Here is a 20020-nt window from a genome sequence, read left to right on the forward strand (position 1 = left end):
TATTAATGATTATGTTAAAGATTATTTTGTAATGAAGGATATGTTCACTGTGATTTATATTACCACTAGGTAGTTTGTTCTTGAATTTCACACAATTACGTACATATATGGATTAACAGGTGTGACAACATTTTGTTTGATTAAAGGAAACCAAAACCCCAAAAGAGAAACAATCTTAACCCTAATTCTCCGGGGGGGGGGGGGGGGCATAATGGCCCCCCTCAACAATTTTCGCGATATATCTGCTGCGTAAAATTTTTGGCCTCCCTGCTCACTGACTTTTTACTTTCAAGTCTCGTGCAAATTTTGAGACCAAATTTGTGACGCCCGGGTACGCGGTCACGACATTACGCAACATTATGTAAGTGCATGTCAGACCCAGAATTGCTCAAAAACGTGATTTCATGTACAAATCCAATGCAAATTGTGTATTTAGCCAAAATTCATAAATGTATCATTATTTCTAATTTTACTGATTAAACTTAATTAATTTTGCCTTGTTTATGATCAGAATTAAGTCTGGAACGATTTCCATCGAAAAAGCAATAAAAGACAAAAAGTAGAAAAAACAAAGAAATACATAAGATATTAAAAAAACAATAAAATACATAAGAGATCGGTCTTGGTACCAGAATTTTTTTCATTTCACAATTGTTAGGAATGCTATAAAGAATATCTTGACCAAAAAATAGCATTCTAGGAGCTTTATTTAGTGAATCAGAGCAAAAAGTTTGATTTCATGAATAAATTAGCGTAATTAATTCATATAAAATAAAAATATATGAATTCAGTGAAATTTACCAATGCAACTGCGTAGATTACGTCATTCTCTACCACCATGCATTATTTCGTTGTGATCGCGGCCGAGACCCCGGGAATGACAAGAATCAAAATACCCCAGGAGATTTAGGGTTAATGGAAAAAGTAAAATGAGAGGAACAATTTTTAAACAATTTCATCAAAATCGGTTATGAAATAAGCAAGTTATGGACGTTTAAAAAGTCTTGTACTTTCTATGGGGATGATCCTCAAATTGGCAAACGTGCTTCAAAATAGCTGATTTTGTGGGCAACTCTCCATTTGTTTTGTACACAAATTTTCAGATTTTCCCCTTTATTTTACATATTTCACATTATCTCCTCCTGACCTTGACATACGTGGTGTGAATTAAATTTTCCCATGACATATATTGTGCTCAGAAGGAGGCAAGTTGCAATTTGTAAGATAATGAGGAAAATCTGAAAATTGGTGTACAAAACAAATGGAGAGTTGTCCACCAAATCAGCCATGTTGGAGCATGTTTGCCAATTTGAGGATCCCCATAGAATGTACAACAAGACTATGTAAACGCCAATAACTTGCTTATTTCATAACCGATTTTGATGATTTTTTTTTTAAATTGTTCCTCTCATTTTACTCTTTCCATTAAGATTGTTTCTCTTCTTGGGTTTTGGTTTCCTTTAATGGGCCATGAGTTGAGAAGGGAAGGTGATGGACCTTTGAAAAGGGCATGGGATCTAGAATAGATAACAAAAATGTAAAGGGAAGACCAACACAGTGAAGTAGGAAAGCAGTAAGGTTAGTCTGAATAAAGAGGATACTTGAGACAAAATAGAAATGGAAGGAGGGGAGGGAATGGCATTATGGTGATGTGTGAGGTAGTAACCCTTTTTCATAGGGAAAATGCTGATTAAAATAAAATGATGGTCATGTGTTTGTCTACTCTTAGATTATCCTCTTTGTAAGATGAGTAGTTCAGTGAGGAATCTTCTGAAGACATTGATGGATACATACCCTGATAGAATGCTTAGTATGTTCTTTCAACATTGCATCAGAGAGATAGAGAATGATCTTCCTAAAGGTAAGTGCTTTCAACATTGCATCAGAGAGATAGAGAATGATCTTCCTAAAGGTAAGTGCTTTCAACATTGCATCAGAGAGATAGAAAATGATCTTCCTAAAGGTAAGTGCTTTCAACATTGCATCAGAGAGATAGAAAATGATCTTCCTAAAGGTAAGTAATTTCAACATTGCATCAGAGAGATAGAGAATGATCTTCCTAAAGGTAAGTAATTTCAACATTGCATCAGAGAGATAGAGAATGATCTTCCTAAAGGTAAGTGCTTTCAACATTGCATCAGAGAGATAGAGAATGATCTTCCTAAAGGTAAGTGCATTCAACATTGCATCAGAGAGATAGAGAATGATCTTCCTAAAGGTAAGTGCTTTCAACATTGCATCAGAGAGATAGAAAATGATCTTCCTAAAGGTAAGTGCTTTCAACATTGCATCAGAGAGATAGAGAATGATCTTCCTAAAGGTAAGTAATTTCAACATTGCATCAGAGAGATAGAGAATGATCTTCCTAAAGGTAAGTAATTTCAACATTGCATCAGAGAGATAGAGAATGATCTTCCTAAAGGTAAGTGCTTTCAACATTGCATCAGAGAGATAGAGAATGATCTTCCTAAAGGTAAGTGCATTCAACATTGCATCAGAGAGATAGAGAATGATCTTCCTAAAGGTAAGTGCATTCAACATTGCATCAGAGAGATAGAGAATGATCTTCCTAAAGGTAAGTAATTTCAACATTGCATCAGAGAGATAGAGAATGATCTTCCTAAAGGTAAGTGCTTTCAACATTGCATCAGAGAGATAGAGAATGATCTTCCTAAAGGTAAGTGCTTTCAACATTGCATCAGAGAGATAGAGAATGATCTTCCTAAAGGTAAGTGCATTCAACATTGCATCAGAGAGATAGAGAATGATCTTCCTAAAGGTAAGTAATTTCAACATTGCATCAGAGAGATAGAGAATGGTCTTCCTAAAGGTATAGTTCTTTTCAGTCATTGGGACTTCACAAATAGTTAGGGGAATGAAACATTTGGAACATGTGGACTTGTTTTGAAAGAGAAAAATCAAAGAATAAGAACAAAGAAAATTTGAGAAAAATTTGACAAATAATGAGAAAGTTATAAGCATTTGAATATTGCAATCACTAATGCTACAGAGATCCTCCTGTTGGCAATGTGACAAAGATGTGTGATGTCACATGTGAACAACTTTCCCTTTAATGGACTATAAAATACCCCCAAAATGTCTCTTTTTGCTCTTCCTCATGGTGATACAAACTCTTTATCCATAATGTTTTCTTAAAAAAAATTGTATTACACGTACATGCCCTCCTATAGAAAGAATACCTGATCTACTGATAGATGTGATAAAAGAGGCAGTTTGCGTGAAATATATTATAAATACAAAAGTACTGGGAAAATTGTTAACAAGTGACATCACACATCTTCGTCACATTGCCAATTGGAGGATCTCCATAGCATTATAGTGATCGCAATATTCAAATGGTCATAACTTTCTCATTATTTGTCAGATTTTTTTCAAACTTTTGTTGATCTGTTTCTTTGATTTTTGTGTTTTCACACTAGCTATCTTGATCCAAAGGTTTCATTTTCCTTTAAGAGACATGATTTAACAACAACACACACACATGCCTATACTCATTGATCACTAAATATGCAGTATTGCTTGCCTCTGGGAATGATTAGACAATTGTGTTGATGTGTACCTTACGCATATGGGAATTTAAGTGGAGTTTTAGTCATACTAAAATATTAGTGAAACATCCCCATGGATGTTATTTATAGAGCAGTTTACACATGACTGGAATATATTCTTATGTGCTATTAAGCTACATAATGTATCATTATTAGCACATTCAATGGTCACCATGCAGTCATGTGTAATGTCATTTATAACTTACAATCAGTTTTGTGAAAATTGCCTCCCTTTGTAATCTGAGGAGATTTTGGGGATTGGTGACAGATAGTAATGAAACATAACAGCGCCAGATGTAGAAGGCAGACCCATCTCTCAGCCCCCTTGAGATGTTGACTGTCGATTTCATCTCGCTGATGAAAATCAGTTCACTATCACATCACTATTACATCACCTGATAGTCAATTACTTCGTAGAAAAAACATGTTTCAAGTAATTTTGAATACTGTGTCTATTGGAAAGGGAGTATTATGTCAGCAATTGGTACCATATTAGACCTGTGAAGAAATTAAAAAAATAATCAATTAGATATTATACTCTGAAGAAGCATTACTTTAACAGTGAAATTGGATGAGTTGTTGTTGTTATTTCTGATATTATCCACCTTATTGATTTCTATAGGAAATGCAGTGAATGGATATCGGATCTTTCTCCAGCTCCTTGCAGTGGAATATCCTCATTTTGTTACTAATCGTATCTCTGATGTAAGTTGATGGTATAGTAGTGATGGTGGTGGTGAAGTTGATGATGATGACCATGATGTTGATGGCATGATGATGATGATGATGATGATGATGATGATGATGATGGTGTTGATGACATGGTGATGATGATGGTGATGATGATTATGATGATGTTGATGATGATGATGATGATGATGGAGATGATGACATGGTGATGATGGTGTTGATGACATGGTGATGGTGATGATGATTATGATGATGATGTTGATGATGATGATTATGATGATGATGTTAATGATGATGATGATGGTGATGATGATGATAATGATGATGGTGATGGTGATGATGGTGATGGTGATGATGATGATGATGATGATGATGGTGATGGTGATGGTGTTGATGACATGGTGATGATTATGGTGATGATGATTATGATGATGATGATGATGATGATGATGATGATGCATGGTGGTGATGATGGTGATGCATGGTCATGATGCCATTAGCAGTAATGCATTCAATCAAGGAACATGCAAAGCATCAATATCTATTTGTTACAAAGCGTTTAGAAACACTTGTTAAAAGTGCTATATAAATGTAACATATTGATATTATTGATCAAAGGCTGATTTTTTTTGTTAATGTTTTTAACTAGGAAGATGAACATAATGAATTAGACAATAGGCAATCTGAAAAAAATATGTCTCAAGTTCACTTTTGAAAGATGGATAACTGCTCAAAAGGCAAATTTCATTTCATAACCTCAGTTCAAATGGAATAAGTAACCAACCTGCACAAAAACTCGAGCAAACTTTATTATGACCATTTACCAGCTGTGTACATTTTACTTATTTGTTTCAAGTATCTGGAGGTATTGAAACGAAGACAGAGTGACCGGGCTACTTGTTTGACCATCCTATGGGGATGTATTCAAGCTGGTCATCATGATCCAGTCATTGGATTGCAAGGTAAGCTTATTGTATCATAACATTAGAAAAGCCAGATTGAGGCTATGTCTTTAAGATGGTATGCTTTCAAATATCTCTTGATTAATTTGTTCAATATTTTGTAAAGAGATATAATAGTTATAAATATGAGAGTTTAAAAAATCTTGTTTTAGCCATAAAGTAAAAAAGGCTAGAATTTTGATTTAGTTTAACTGCCAATGAGAAACTATAGCATCACTATGATTCAGAATTATAGTCGTATTGACAAGGAAGGAGCTTTTCAGGAACCATGAATTTCAATTTTACTACTGTATCGTATGACTACACTGAACTTTGGAAAGTATATTTAAAAGATTTCATTGAAAATTTTGTCTTAAATGTCTGTTAAAATGTGGTTAAGACACCGAGTCCATACTGCCGAACCGTTAGGTAGTTCTGATTTTAGCTACCGGTAATAAACTAATTAAGCACTGAAAAAATGAAAAGAATACTGATGGTTTCAGGCAAATAAAAAAATTGAAGGCTTCCGTTTTATGTGTTGTCCTATGGTATATCTTTGAAATACTGATTTCCTGACTTCATTTCATGACCCATGATTTCATGGGTGTGTAGTGGTCTAGTGGTTCTGACTCTCGCCTTTCAACCAGAGGGTCATGGGTTTGATTCCTAGCCATGGTGTGTTTTCCTTCAGCAAGAAATTTATCCACACTGTGCTTCACTCGACCCAGGTGAGGTAAATGGCTACAGGCAGGAAGTAATACCTCAAAAAGCTGTGCGCACCAGACTCGGTAGACTAGCTTAGCCAGGGTGATATAGGAGCGCCTTGAGCACCTAGCATGGCGGATATGTGCACTATACAAATACTATATTATTTGTTTGTTACTTTATGACCAAAATTGTGGGTTCTTTTTCGCTTTCAAACTCTGAAATATTTTTCTCCAGGTTGGCAGCTCTGATATATGCTTTCATATTTGATTTGGTTTTAGAAGAGCCTATTTGAACTACTGGCCAGTGGACAGTTCCTTCAAGTCTGCTTTAAAAAAAAAATACAATTGTAGCAAAGTTTTATGATTCATTTGAACATTAAATTCATTCATTATGAAGCCTTCTTATTAAATTTGAGATTATTGACATTTCATAAATATATAATTTTTCATAATTGAAGGAGGCAATTGAAAGGAAAATACTCTGATCTTTTTAAAAATTTGATACTGATACTTGTTCAACTCCATAGTATTAGCAATCATTTGGTTTTCTGAATCTATTCAGTGTGTTCTTTAAAAAATGTTACAAAAATATGTTTTCTGTTTTGTTTATTGCTCAAGTTTGGAGTAAGCTGATGTTACCTCTTCTTGGTCATAAGATGGTTTCTCCTTATGCTATCTCTACCTTGGATTGGTTCTTAGGGTAAGTTACAAGATTACTCATAGGGCTGACATTGATTAGTGTGTATGATCAATAGGTGCATTTTGTTACAGGGGTCTTGGATGGATTTTGATATAACTTGTTTATAACTTACTGTAAGCATACTTGGTGACCTTCTCAATTTGTCAGATGCATAAAAAGTAGTAATTTTTTATTCAGAAAAAGTGTGGGGGCTGAAGCTCCCCCCCCCCGTTTCCGTTGCCACTGCCATAGACGGAAGACATTCTTCCACTCTGTACATCCAACTTTTTACAAAGAAATTAAAGGTCTATGAATTATGTTGAAATAATCAAAATTCAGTAATTAACACAGCGGTACAATTTCATTGCAAAGTAAGAGTCAATGTAATAAATCAGAGCCCGGTTGAATGGGAATAATACATTGAGCCTATGGGATAAAGGCCACTCACACTGTATCAAACCAAACATAGATCAGTAGGCCTACAGTACGTCATTGATTTTGCCTAACTCTATGACTCAAACCCACTAACAACGCTTGTGCCTAACAGCGCTTTCTGTGCTTTCATTCTGCTCATGGTGTTAGTGGCTGATTTGTTAGTGACTTGTTAGCGCTAACAACACCTTCACTAACAGCATTTCTGTGCGGAGCTCTGCTACTAGATTTCATCCCTATTTCATACTCAGTATTCAAGCCTTGCTCTGGAATCTCATGTTAGCTACCCTGGCTGGTATTTGGTATTAAACTTTCAAATGATGCATTATGTAAAGGAATGAGCTGTGTTTGAATTGACAAAAGTGATTTTTTTGTATTCATAGGCAGAAGCTGGATGAAAAACGTGCCAGTCAAGTTCTAGGTCCTAATGAGTTCTTCCCTATTCTCGACTATGTTTTCACACCTAACAACTCACTTCAACCAAAGTAAGTCATAACATGCAGATAATATCTCAAGGAGGTCAATTATATTTTGTTCTTGGACCAGGAAATTGTGTTGAATTTGTTCTGTTTTGAAATATTTGACTCCATTTATTCCAATGGATTCTATTTGGATTGCTTTCTAAAATAGGAAAAGACAGTAATTGCCAATATTAGCATGAAATAATTTTGTTCTATGCTGATGACACATTGAACTGGTAGGATTATTCCTACATGTAAGGTTTGTAAAGACTTATCCTGAATTTGCTTAATGCTAGGAGCCGGGCCGGGCTGGATCTTGGAGCCCGGCAAGTTGGGAGAATCTCCCGGGCTTGGCTGGTCCGGGTTGAGAGCTGAAATGGCAAAGATTGGAAGCTGTTTATGTCTTCAAAAAATATCAAATAAACACCTGAATAATATGAACCATTTACCTCCATGCTGGAACTAAGCTCATGTATATTCCCAAATATCTAACTTAATACAATACTTAACCTGAATTTAAGCCAAATTAAGCATCTGAAACGCTTTGATCTCAATATCGTTTGAATTCTTAGATTTCACCAAACAAAAGTGGAGGGCAGCAACATGTTTGTGGACTTCGCCTTGCCATATGTACATGTAATTGCTAACTTCAGTCGTTATTAAAAAAATAAAAGCTTTCCTGATGCTTGATGTGGTTGAAAATCAGGTTAAGGATCGATACTTTGGAATTGGAAATAAATAGGTGGAGTTAGTTTGCTAACATTGTAGGGTGTGAAAGTGCACTAGCGCTAGCTTGCAGTACAGTATAGTAGCTTCCCTATATGGTCTATATTTTTACTTGTTTAATTTGTCATTATTGGTAAAATGAATAAATATATTCAAAGAAATGATTTAATTGATAGATCAAATAAATCAGTATCAAAACAAACAAATGCATTACTACATAGATAAATAAATGAGTATCTTTCTCTTTTTGCAGCTTACAAAAACAACTGTTTGGCCACTACCCAAGACTCAAGGTATGTTAGATCACGAAAGTTTACATTACAGTTTCATTTAAAAGTTTTGGATTGACAAGTTCAGTAATAATAATCCGCTTTTATATACATGTCTAAGCGCTTTACAGATATATTAGATATATCTGTAAAGCGCTTAGACATGTTGTTCAGATGTATTAAGCGCTATATAAAAGTGGATTATTATTATCATTCATGAAGAAAATGACACAGATTTATTTTTATTTTTTTTAGATTAAAAGCTTTATCTTTCAATTGATTGTATTATTATTTAAAAAATATATCTATCTGGATTACTTACTCTGGAAAGATATTGATTTGTTTTCCCAACCTCCATAGGACTACCCCATTAGAGAACACCATTGCACATGTTAAATCTAAAAAGACATTGCTAATCCTCAAATTGGTAATAGAGAAAACCATGAGGAAAGCATGAAAGACATTGTGATAGAAGCATAGGATCCTGCTATAAAATGTCTCTCACAGTGGGTTTTATCATTGGTGAATGTGAGGATTAAAGATAACAAGCATCCATGAATGATTCCTGTGTTAAAGATGTGGCTTTGACTTTGGCAAGGTGCATATTAAGATTAGATGATCTTTGAAGGTTTGCCTGTTAGATTCAGATCATGTTTACACTGTAGATCACCATGGCCCGTATTCTGAAGTCGGGTTTAACTTAAACTCAGGTTTAGTATGGATAGCCAATTGTTACATAAATCACGAACAGTAGAGATATATTTCAGCTCATTTGGCTCTCAAATACTTCATAATTGTCTAGGAAGTATAAATAGATCATTGTCTTCATAATTGAAGAATCCGGAAAGAGCACAGTAAATATAAGAAACATACAACTTAATAAAAATTTTGACACTTTGGCTACCCATAATTTTAGCACAGAGTTAGAGCATGGTCTAAGTTAAACCTGACTTCAGAATACGGGCCCATGGGTTTAATATTGAAATGTGATGGAAATGAAAATTGAAAGACAAAAAAGAGAAAGTTAAGAGTGAGAAGTATCTTTGGTGATGTAAGGTGTACTAGTAGTCCGTAAAGGTCAAGTCCACCCCAGAAAAATGTTGATTTGAATAAATAGAGAAAAATCAAACTAGCGTAATGCTGAAAATTTCATCAAAATCGGTTGTAAAATAGGAAAGTTATGACATTTTAAAGTTTCACTTTTTTTTTCAAAACAGTGATATGCACAACTCAGTGACATGCAAATGAGACAGCCGATGATGTCCCTCACTATTTCTTTTGTTTTATATTGTTTGAATTTAACAATATTTCATTTTTCACAGATATGACAATAAGGACCAACTTGGCTAAACCATATGATATTAAACAATGCTAATTCCACATGTTCAGGGAGGAATTAATCATTGTTTCACTTGACAATGAGGAGAAATTGTAATATTTCATATTTCATATAATAAAATACAAAAGAAATAGTGAGTGGATGACGTCATCAGTCTCCTCATTTGCATACCGACCTGGATGTGCATATAATTGTTTTGTGAAATTAAGCAAAATTTAAAATGTCATAACTTTCTTATTTACATCCGATTTTAATGAAATTTTCAGTGTTATGCTTGCTGGATTTTTCTCTTTTTATTCAAATCAACTTTTTGTTGGGGTGGACTGTCCTTTAAAAAGAACTTTAAACCTAATTGGGTGAGATGAGAATTCCTGGTGGTGAGTGGAAGATGAGTTGAGAAGTGATGAACAGTAGTGATCAGATGATCAGTGTAATTGTAGAGGTGTCTTGTGTATCTTCTCACAGAGCTTTGCCTTCAAAGAGAATCCTGAGTCCAACCTGAGGAATTTCTTTCCTTCTCTTCTCGCTAGAACAACAGATCATTGTCCCATTGCTCTAAAAACAGAGGTAAGTACACCCAATAGATCAACATCGTTGACTTTACTTCATTAATGGCATAATTTTAAAGTAACATTGTTCACTGTTGGAAAATGCCATAGGATAGCCATTCTGTTTGCATGCCCGACCCACGTTTTATAAATTTTTACTTCACCTCGCAAACTGCCCAAAACTTCTTTTTTATTTTGCTTTTCAATTTTTTTTTTCATTTGGAAGTGCTCTTTGCGGCTCTTATGAATCCTAGATATACCTCTGGCTCAGCTTATGATAATTTGAGAGCACTATAACTTTTCTTATAAACTAGAAAATATAGATATCATTTCTGGAAGGTTGGGAATAAAGGGGTCAGACACACATACTTCCACCAATTGACCTGCAGCCAGAGTATATTGTAAAATAATTGTTTATTACCCCTATGTCTATCACACAAGAAAAGTTGTACATTTAGACAAGATCCGACAATTGATTACAAACATTGATTGGGGGTGCGTCGTGGTCTAGTGGTTCTGACTCTTGCCTTTCAAACAGGGTCGTGGGCTCAAATCTTACCCATGGCATGTTTTTCTTCAGCAAGAAATTTTCCACATTATGCTGCACTCGACCCAGGTTAAGTGAATAGGTAACTGACAGGATCAATTCATTAAAAATCAAAGATACTACAAGGGGAAGATCGGACACTTCGGCGATTTTTTGAAGCGCTCCCAAACGCCCGAAAAATGCTCCTGGGGAAGGGCGCCCAACAGCATTGAGTAAGTAAACCATGGCACATCGGCACGCAAATGTGTATAAAACATATGGGGGAAATGAGAGAGGGGACTTTGGAGAGGGCTCAAGGGTGATGCATGGGAATAATTCCACTTTTTATTACCCAGAAACCTCTGAAATATATTCATCTTTAATTTAAGAAAAAAAAATTGAATTAAAAAAACTTTAAAATATAAAAATTGTCTATTCCTTCAACCGTTGACCATTTCTCTCATATGTTTTGTACACAACCATCTTGCGATACGCAAAGGTAAAAAAAGGTTGTTACTCATTGCTGTAGGGTGCTCTTCCCGAGCGTTTCATTACGCGGTCTATGTACTATCCGATCTTCCCCTTGTATCTTTGATTAAATGCACTGAGCGCCGGTGATGGTACCTCGAGCTAAAGCCAGGGTTATAATAGCAAGCGTTTTGTATCCACGGGCAAAAAGAGCTATATGAATCCAGCTTTTATTATTATTATTATTATTGAAATGATCTCCTGATTGTACATGTAAACAAATGGAATCACATAATTTATTATCGGTTGACCCCTTTCTTCACAAGGTCAGTGGTAGTTGATTTATGATCGCTGTATATGTGGCAGCATATAAACTCATCTCTTTGAAAACATACTGATATTTGTTTACTTTTTATTTTGTTACCAGCTACTTGAGTGCCTTGTATACTGTCTGTGTCATGATCAGCATTGTTTCAGTGAGTGGCGTCAGATGTATGATAGTCATATGAAACAATCTAGCGTCTTGATGAATCATATCATTAAAGTCTGGGATCAAGTTAAGGTAAGTAATGTATGAGGGCACATGGGCCGTTACATGACAAAACAATGTATCTGCAAAATGCACATTCTTAGAAAAATCACTTTGAAGTTACAGCTTTTGTCTTTCTTCAAAAGAAAATTTTCCAGTGTTGAATTTAGTTTAATTTATTGGAATGTCATTTAAATCATCTTCCGTTTTTATGACATTTAACTTATTTTTTTAATCGCTATAACTATTTTAGCCCTAACTTTGGGTGTTATATGACCGAAGGGGGGGTTGGGGTTTGAAAGAGTGGACTCCTTAATTCAAACAGTGGACTCATGAATAAAATAGCGTACTTAACCATGGCAACAGGCGTCAATTTGGCGCACTGACAAAAGCGCGCATCAGTATTGGACAGTTTTCAGTATACGCGGTAAATTAGCGTAATTTATACAGGAAATCTGCATAAACCATTGGTTCAACCGATGGTTTTAAAACCACCTTTGTGAATTCGGACCTTTATGTCTTTTATGGAGGACTTGATGATCTCATTGAAGTGCCTGAACTATTAGATGGCTCCATGATAGTTCATTTTTTTTTGTGATGCTGCCATGCACTCTGTCCGCACACATGAACCTGTGCCTCTTCTCCAGAAACTTCAAGGTGATATTCTGCGTTGCTAACGGGTTGATCACAGTTTGTACTAGTGCCGAGAAGAGTGTCCAACATTCATTTTGCGAGCTACAATTATCACAGTACATGAGAATATCCTCATTGTCTCTGTTGTAATGGATGAAACACCAAAATCCATTTGAGTTATTGAATGCCTTTCATCCTGCATCTGCGTCATTCCACAGCAGGTCCATCCTTCATGTCCATCCTTCTTTGGACATGCAAAAGTTTCATTGAAAAGAACAATTTTCCTTGAGAAAAAGTCCTCCTTTGTCTGGACTTCCGGCATTGTTATTGCCTTCTGAAGATCCACACGCACCACAAGCAAACTCATCTTTTTCCATCCGGGAAGTATTCTCTGGTAGGCTGAACAGGCTTCACAGTTGCGTATGTGGAACACATGTGATCTTCTGATTTGGGATATGCATTGTCATGAATGTGGCATCTGTGACACAAGTCATTCTCAGGCTATGTAAAAGAAATGTCCAGAGAGTTAATTATCTGCTGATAATATCCATACATACATACACTCATACATAGATACATACACACGTACACCATACACCCATACGTACATACATATCAAAAACGTTCCATTTTTGGTTTTTTTCTTGTCACAAAACTGTGCATTTCTCAAACAGACAGATCTGAAGGCAGATAGTGCCAGTTGGGTGCATGTTCTTGTTTATAATGTGAGATATGAGGTCTTTGTGACTCTATGTGATCCTTCAGTTGCTGGCAGTGGTCCTCTGGGAACTTATTTGTAGGCTTGTGATGTCCTCTGCCATCCCCTTGTGCTCCAACAGTAACTTCTGAATCACCACTCACAACTACTTTATGGTTTTGTCATGTGACGTAAATCTATGCACTTGGTTTTGATACAATCAAAGAAATTAAATTTCAAATGTTTTAATTGATTGTATAACTCTAATTTTTGGTAATTATAAAGGTCATTGCTGAAGAAGAATATGGAACAAGACTCATCAAAACAAAAACCTGTCTTTTTCTTAACACCTCTTGATATTACTGACAAATTTAGAAGTGGACCTAATTCTATGGATTCAATTATATGCCCAAAGTTTTATTATGTTATGACCAAGGCTTTATGGGATGCTTACAATATATACAAATGACACTTGTACTATAGATGGACATTAGTAGTGATGTCCTAAACTGTGATGGAAATTTGTACCCTAGTCAATAACCGAGTCTAGCACTTTTCTGTTCTGTAATCATTTCTTGGGAGTCGTATATCTACATTGTTGTAGTGTAGTTGTACTGTGATGTTTGTCGTTTATCGAAATGGTCTATCAAATAACAAGCATCTACATCACTATCTTATAAAACATAATACATTTCCTTGGATCTGAGAATAATTATCCATACTTGTAACCTTTGTAAAGTGTGACAACTGTTCTGAAGGTAGATCGTGCTTGTAATTCTTAATGCATTTGATGATATGTATAAATGGTATACTATTTAATTTTGCTATTGACCAGTTTCTTAGGTTTTTGTGGAGGGATATCCAAGCATTCAGCTTCACAATTAAAAATACATGTAGACTGCTCACAATCAATCTTTTCTCAAGCATGTTAGAGTGCAATAGGTTACTATATGTCATGTTTACTACATCTTCTCAAGCATGTGAGAGTGCAATAGGTTACTATATGTCATATTTACTATATCTTCTCAAGCATGTTAGAGTGCAATAGGTTACTATATGTCATGTTTACTATATCTTCTCAAGCATGTTAGAGTGCAATAGGTTACTATATGTCATGTTTAATATCTCTTCTCAAGCATGTGAGAGTGCAATAGGTTACTATATGTCATGTTTAATATCTCTTCTCAAGCATGTGAGAGTGCAATAGGTTACTATATGTCATGTTTACTATATCTTCTCAAGCATGTGAGAGTGCAATAGTTTACTATATGTCATGTTTACAATCTCTTCTCAAGCATGTTAGAGTGCAATAGTTTACTATATGTCATGTTTACTATATCTTCTCAAGCATGTGAGAGTGCAATAGGTTACTATATGTCATGTTTACTATATCTTCTCACGCATGTTAGAGTGCAATAGTTTACTATATGTCATGTTTACAATCTCTTCTCAAGCATGTTAGAGTGCAATAGTTTACTATATGTCATGTTTACTATATCTTCTCAAGCATGTGAGAGTGCAATAGTTTACTATATGTCATGTTTTCTATTAACCAGCTTCCTAAGAAGCTCTTACAGGAGACTGTACGTGCATTCAGTGTAACCAATGAGGAACAGCTTTCTTTAACTCAGGCCAGTATTAGACGTATTCATATTGAACAATGCAAGGCAGCTTGTGAGGTAAGGATTCATCACTACATGTCAACTGAAGTGTATATTGGCTATATTATTGTAAACACATATTCCAAATATTCTAGTGAGGGTAAAATACATCTGAAAAAGTTGTGATCCTTTGTACCTATAACTTTTTTTTCAAGAATTGCGTAATGACAAATCTATCTTTTATAATGTCCAGAATATAGAGGCCATAAGAGATACAAGTAAACTTGCCTAGATCGACCTTCCATGAGTCAAAGATTTCTATTTTGACATTCTTAGATCTGGGTGTATTGGAAAGCAATGTTTTAGAGCACATTTTGCAAACTTTGTATTTTATAAAAACAGGTTTTCAAAGTGGGGGGGAGGGGGCTGACCATGCAAAATATCACAATCATGGTCATTTTACGTTTTTGTACACAGTTTTTGAAAAAAGTGGGGGGCCTGAAGCCCCCCAACGCCCCCGCTTCCGCGGCCCCTGCATACCTTTTCAAGAAAAAATTTCTCCAAACAGATTTCTGCAATCTCAGAGGATATGATTTTTAAAAGGCAGAGTTACCTGTAGTTTGTAAACATGAAAATTAGTGATGCATGCGCATGGTTGATTGTTATAACTGATATCAAATTTCTCATTTTACAGGAATTATTGGAGAAAATGAGCACTTTCCGGATGCCATGGAAGACAATGACCTCTGTTGTCTTTCTTTCCATCATGACATTCTTAGTCCTGGATCTATTTACCAGCAATGGTTTCAGTGGTAAGACACATTTGTGTAGTCTTTTTTTCCATCATGACATTCTTAGTCCTGGATCTATTTACCAGCAATGGTTTCAGTGATAAGACACATTGATGTAGTCTTTCTTTCCATCATGACATTCTTAGTCCTGGATCTATTTACCAGCAATGGTTTCAGTGGTAAGACACATTTGTGTAGTCTTTTTTTCCATCATGACATTCTTAGTCCTGGATCTATTTACCAGCAATGGTTTCAGTGGTAAGACACATTGATGTAGTCTTTCTTTCCATTATGACATTCTTAGTCCTGGATCTCTTTACCAGCAATGGTTTCAGTGGTAAGACACATTGATGTAGTCTTTCTTTCCATCATGACATTCTTAGTCCTGGATCTCTTTACCAGCAATGGTTTCAGTGGTAAGACACATTGATGTAGTCAATCTAAAATGAGTTCGAAAAGAATCAAATAAAGAGACTACCAAAGTGTGATTAAAAAATGAATACCGATTCGTATTTTCGTAGGCGTCATCAACATTGAAATCTTAACCAAGGTTAAGTTTTTTTAACTGTCATCATAACTTAGAAAGTATATGGGCCTAGTTTATGAAACTCAGACATAAGGGTAATAGTGTATCACTCAAGATCCTGCCCGAGTTTCAGGTCACATGATTAAGGTTAAAGGTCACTTACGGTCAACAAACTTTGGCCATGTTGGGGTTATTTGAGGAATTGTCATAATAACTTTAAAAGTTTATGAACCTAGTTCATGAAGCTTGGACATAAGAGCAACCACGTATCCCTGAATATTAGGTGCGAGTTTCAGGTCACATGACAAAGGTCACTTGAGGTCAACAAATGTTGGCCATGTTGGGGATATTTGAGGAATTGTCATGACATTGGAATTTTATCGATCTAGTGCATGAAAAGTGGACATCAGAGCAATCAAGGATCCTTGAACATCCTGTGTGAGTTTCAGGTCACATGACCAAGGTCAAAGGTCATTTGGAGTCAACAAACTTTGGTAATGTTGGGGTTATTTGTGGAATTGTCATCATACATGTAACTTTTAAAAAGTTTATGGATCTAGTTCATAAGACCATAAGAGCAGCAATGTACCCTTGAATACCCTGTGTGCATTTCAGGAACATGGCCAAGATCAAAGGCCATTCAAAGGTCAATGAACTCTGGCCGTGTTGGGAGTATGTGTTGAATTGGCATCATAACTTAGAAAGTTTATGGATCTAGCTCAGGGTAATCAAATATGAATGATTGTTTTGCTCATGTCTTATTTCACACAATCGTGGTCAAATGTCACTTTGGGACAATAGACATAATATTTTATTATCATATTAGTGTTTTCTTCTGTGAATGATTATTCATTAGCTGTTTTTAAAGGCAGCACTGCTGCTATATTGAATTACTTAATGCAGGCGAGACTTTCAGAGGCATTCCACTTAATACCAAAGTGTGCCATTGCTGAGAATTTGTCAAAACATGCATGGTCTTCCACCCAAATTTCTGGTCTTTTCCAAGCAAAAATCAAACACTGCCCTACATGTGCATTCTGTGTTTGCGATCTTCAGCGTGGTCAGATTTCATGATTTTGCACGGTTTGATTTTTAAACCAGACCTACATGTAGTGCTACCTTGATGTGATTGCAATTGGCATTGATTTTGTGTCTCATGAAATAATGTTTGTTCCTTTTAATATTGCATCTCATACCAAGATGTTATTTTTCTCTTGTATTGCAAGGTTCAAGGACAGAGACATTCCTTCAGAAATCAGGACTTCTTGCTGTTACCAAACATGCTTGGGCCAAAATCTCTTTCTTTTCAACAAACATGATGGGGTAAGTTATGTTTTCCCTCGTATATGTTCTCTTTACAGTTTACTTAAGATTGACCAGAAAAAAGGGAACAAAAGTGTCATTGCTACCAAAAATTATAGAGTATTATTACCTATAAGAGGCATTTTAGCAGATTAATAAATATCCTATTTCGCTCGCTACTTTCAATCCGAGATCAACAAGGTAAACATTTGCCATTTTGCTCTCCCCGGGGAATCCTGTACAAAAACAGAGGGCAATATTGGTCATATTTCTGCTAGTGCACTTGCTCAGTAGGAGCCGATTTTGATAGTTAATTTCAGTATTTGAGAAATCTGGCTGGAACCAGTTTATGAACGAGCGCAATGTAGATAATGCGCAGCGCGGCCAGTGCCTCTCTATGCAGTGCATACACAAAACCAAGCTCAAAATTTCTATGCGTTAAGTGTATGTGTGTGCCATGTATAATGCGCAACTGCAAGGTAACAACTTACATCACAATTGCTTAGCAAGTGTTACTTCGCTGAGTTTGTGAATTAACTTGAAATCAGAAGGAGTGAAAAAGCAAACAGGCATATAAATTGTTCCAAATAATAGCTTGAATTACACATTATACAGCCTTAGGTAATAATAATATTGACTGGCTCTTCTTTCGGGAAACGTCAAATATGTTGTCCTTAAAAGAACAATATTGCCCTCATCTAAAGACTTTTGCCAATATGATTCTGTTGTGGGCAACATATTTGATGTTCCCCTTAAGGCCAGTCAATATTATACAAATATACATGCTTACCAACACACCTCAAAAACATTATTGTCATCACAGATTCCTGACAGGGAACTGATCTTCTATGTAAAATACATTGGAGCATCAAGTCATTTTATATCTTCTATAGTAAATAGTAGACTATTAGGCATTATGGTTTTTTTTATTAATTTTTGACAACTTTGAATGTAGATATGAGTTTACGCAGACTTATATTTCACACTGGATTGTTTTTGTTGAATTTGCCATTAGATGGCTGCAGGTAAACGCACCAATCTACTATGCCAAGATAAAGGAACTCTGTGGACCTTACCTCACTCTCGCATTGGAAAAAATTTATGATCTATGGGCTTGGTTTGTTACCTTGGTTACGCCATTCAAAGAATGGATTGCAGAGAATGCTCCCATCTGGTTGGACTGGGTGAGTTATTTTTATGTCATCATTATGTCTTTGCTTCATGCATCACTGTTATCCAAATAATAGCACTAGATCATCATCATCATCCTCAACATCACCTTCATTGCGATAACTGTCATTCCTTGCCACTGTCATCATCATCATCACCATACCATCATCACCACCACCACCAACACCAGGATTGTTATATTCATAATAGTCATCTTCATCATCAGTTTCATACCTATCATTTACAGCATTACAAATATTTTCATCATCGCCATCATCTTTATTACAATAGTTTGTCTTGGATTTAAAACTATCGTGAACAATTACTCTATAAGAAATGAAGACAATTTTTATAAAGCGAGATTCATAATTTTTCTTCCTTCTTTATCTAAAGCAATCATTTTCTGAATTATGGAAATTTCATATATAATGAATTGAATGTTTATAATTAAATGAACAATTTATAATTCCTTCACCAATCAGCTTCTGGCACAGACTGTTGAGATCCTTCAGCTTTTGATGGTTTGGTTGACTAGATTATGGGAAGTAGTATGTGACTACGCTATCGCTGGTTGGATTGTTGTAGCGCCATACATGCAGCAAGCCTGGGATGTGACTATAGTCTACATGGCCTTGGTCTGGGAAGCCATGTATCCAGTCCTGGACCAAACATGGATCATGCTAAAAACAATGTTCAGGTATGACTGTATAGACCAGTTCGTAGTTACTTCATGGACAATTTTGCTCAAATGACCTTTAATTTCTTTCATTATGATAGGCAGATTTCAAAGGAAGATATTATGTAAGCATGCCTTACATAGCAGGATGAAGAAATTGAATAGATCAGGTGAATATTATAATAGCACATCAATGAACACTCTATGAAGGTATTTGTTGCACTTCTACTTTGAATGCATAATAGGGCATGTTGTACAATGAACTTAGCAAAGTGTGAAATCGTGGACGCATTGCTGTTTTTTTTTTCATGTAAATGAAAAACACAATTCAAAAGAATTCATGAATAATCAAGACATCAAATTTGGTGCTTATCACATTGAAATTTAAACCACCATGTCACTTTAGTACCAATGACCTTCCTCTGATCATGCGCAGAGTGGAACTACGAACTGGATCATTCTGAGCTGAATTTTGACTTGATGGGTGCTATTCTGATAATCACACCAAAGTTTTAAGATAAATGCCAGTTGTAGTAATGATTTCAAAATAAGTTTGTACAGAATCCAATCAAATGACTACCCAAATGTCTGTATGTATGAATGAAAAATAAGTGCTAAAGGACTCTTAAAGAAATTGTGGAATTTCAGAGAACTTAGCAAAACAAGCATGTAATTCCAGCTGCTTGTTGGATCTTTTCTAAAGCAATTATGATCTGGAAAAAAGTGATGTCAAAGAAACT

At 35.5% G+C, this 20020-nt stretch overlaps 1 protein-coding gene across 3 annotated transcripts in view; it reads left to right on the forward strand.

Annotated features, from left to right (window-relative positions):
- LOC129280841 (transmembrane protein 214-A-like) overlaps positions 1-20020 on the forward strand; it is a 36591-nt gene that overhangs the window by 13667 nt on the left and 2904 nt on the right. For all 3 annotated transcript variants that reach the window (XR_010296353.1, XR_010296354.1, XM_064112564.1), the window contains exons 4-16: positions 1730-1861; positions 4192-4274; positions 5116-5221; positions 6526-6607; positions 7402-7503; positions 8459-8498; positions 10279-10380; positions 11783-11917; positions 14771-14893; positions 15510-15627; positions 17359-17455; positions 18450-18618; positions 19087-19301. Coding sequence is in view for 1 of the 3 variants with exons in the window: in XM_064112564.1 (XP_063968634.1) it covers positions 1730-1861; positions 4192-4274; positions 5116-5221; positions 6526-6607; positions 7402-7503; positions 8459-8498; positions 10279-10380; positions 11783-11917; positions 14771-14893; positions 15510-15627; positions 17359-17455; positions 18450-18618; positions 19087-19301 (1504 nt within the window). In the remaining 2 variants the exon portion in view is untranslated. The remainder of the gene's footprint in view (positions 1-1729; positions 1862-4191; positions 4275-5115; positions 5222-6525; positions 6608-7401; positions 7504-8458; positions 8499-10278; positions 10381-11782; positions 11918-14770; positions 14894-15509; positions 15628-17358; positions 17456-18449; positions 18619-19086; positions 19302-20020) is intronic.

Source organism: Lytechinus pictus, chromosome 17 (genome assembly GCF_037042905.1).
Source record: "Lytechinus pictus isolate F3 Inbred chromosome 17, Lp3.0, whole genome shotgun sequence".
Taxonomy (NCBI): domain Eukaryota; kingdom Metazoa; phylum Echinodermata; class Echinoidea; order Temnopleuroida; family Toxopneustidae; genus Lytechinus; species Lytechinus pictus.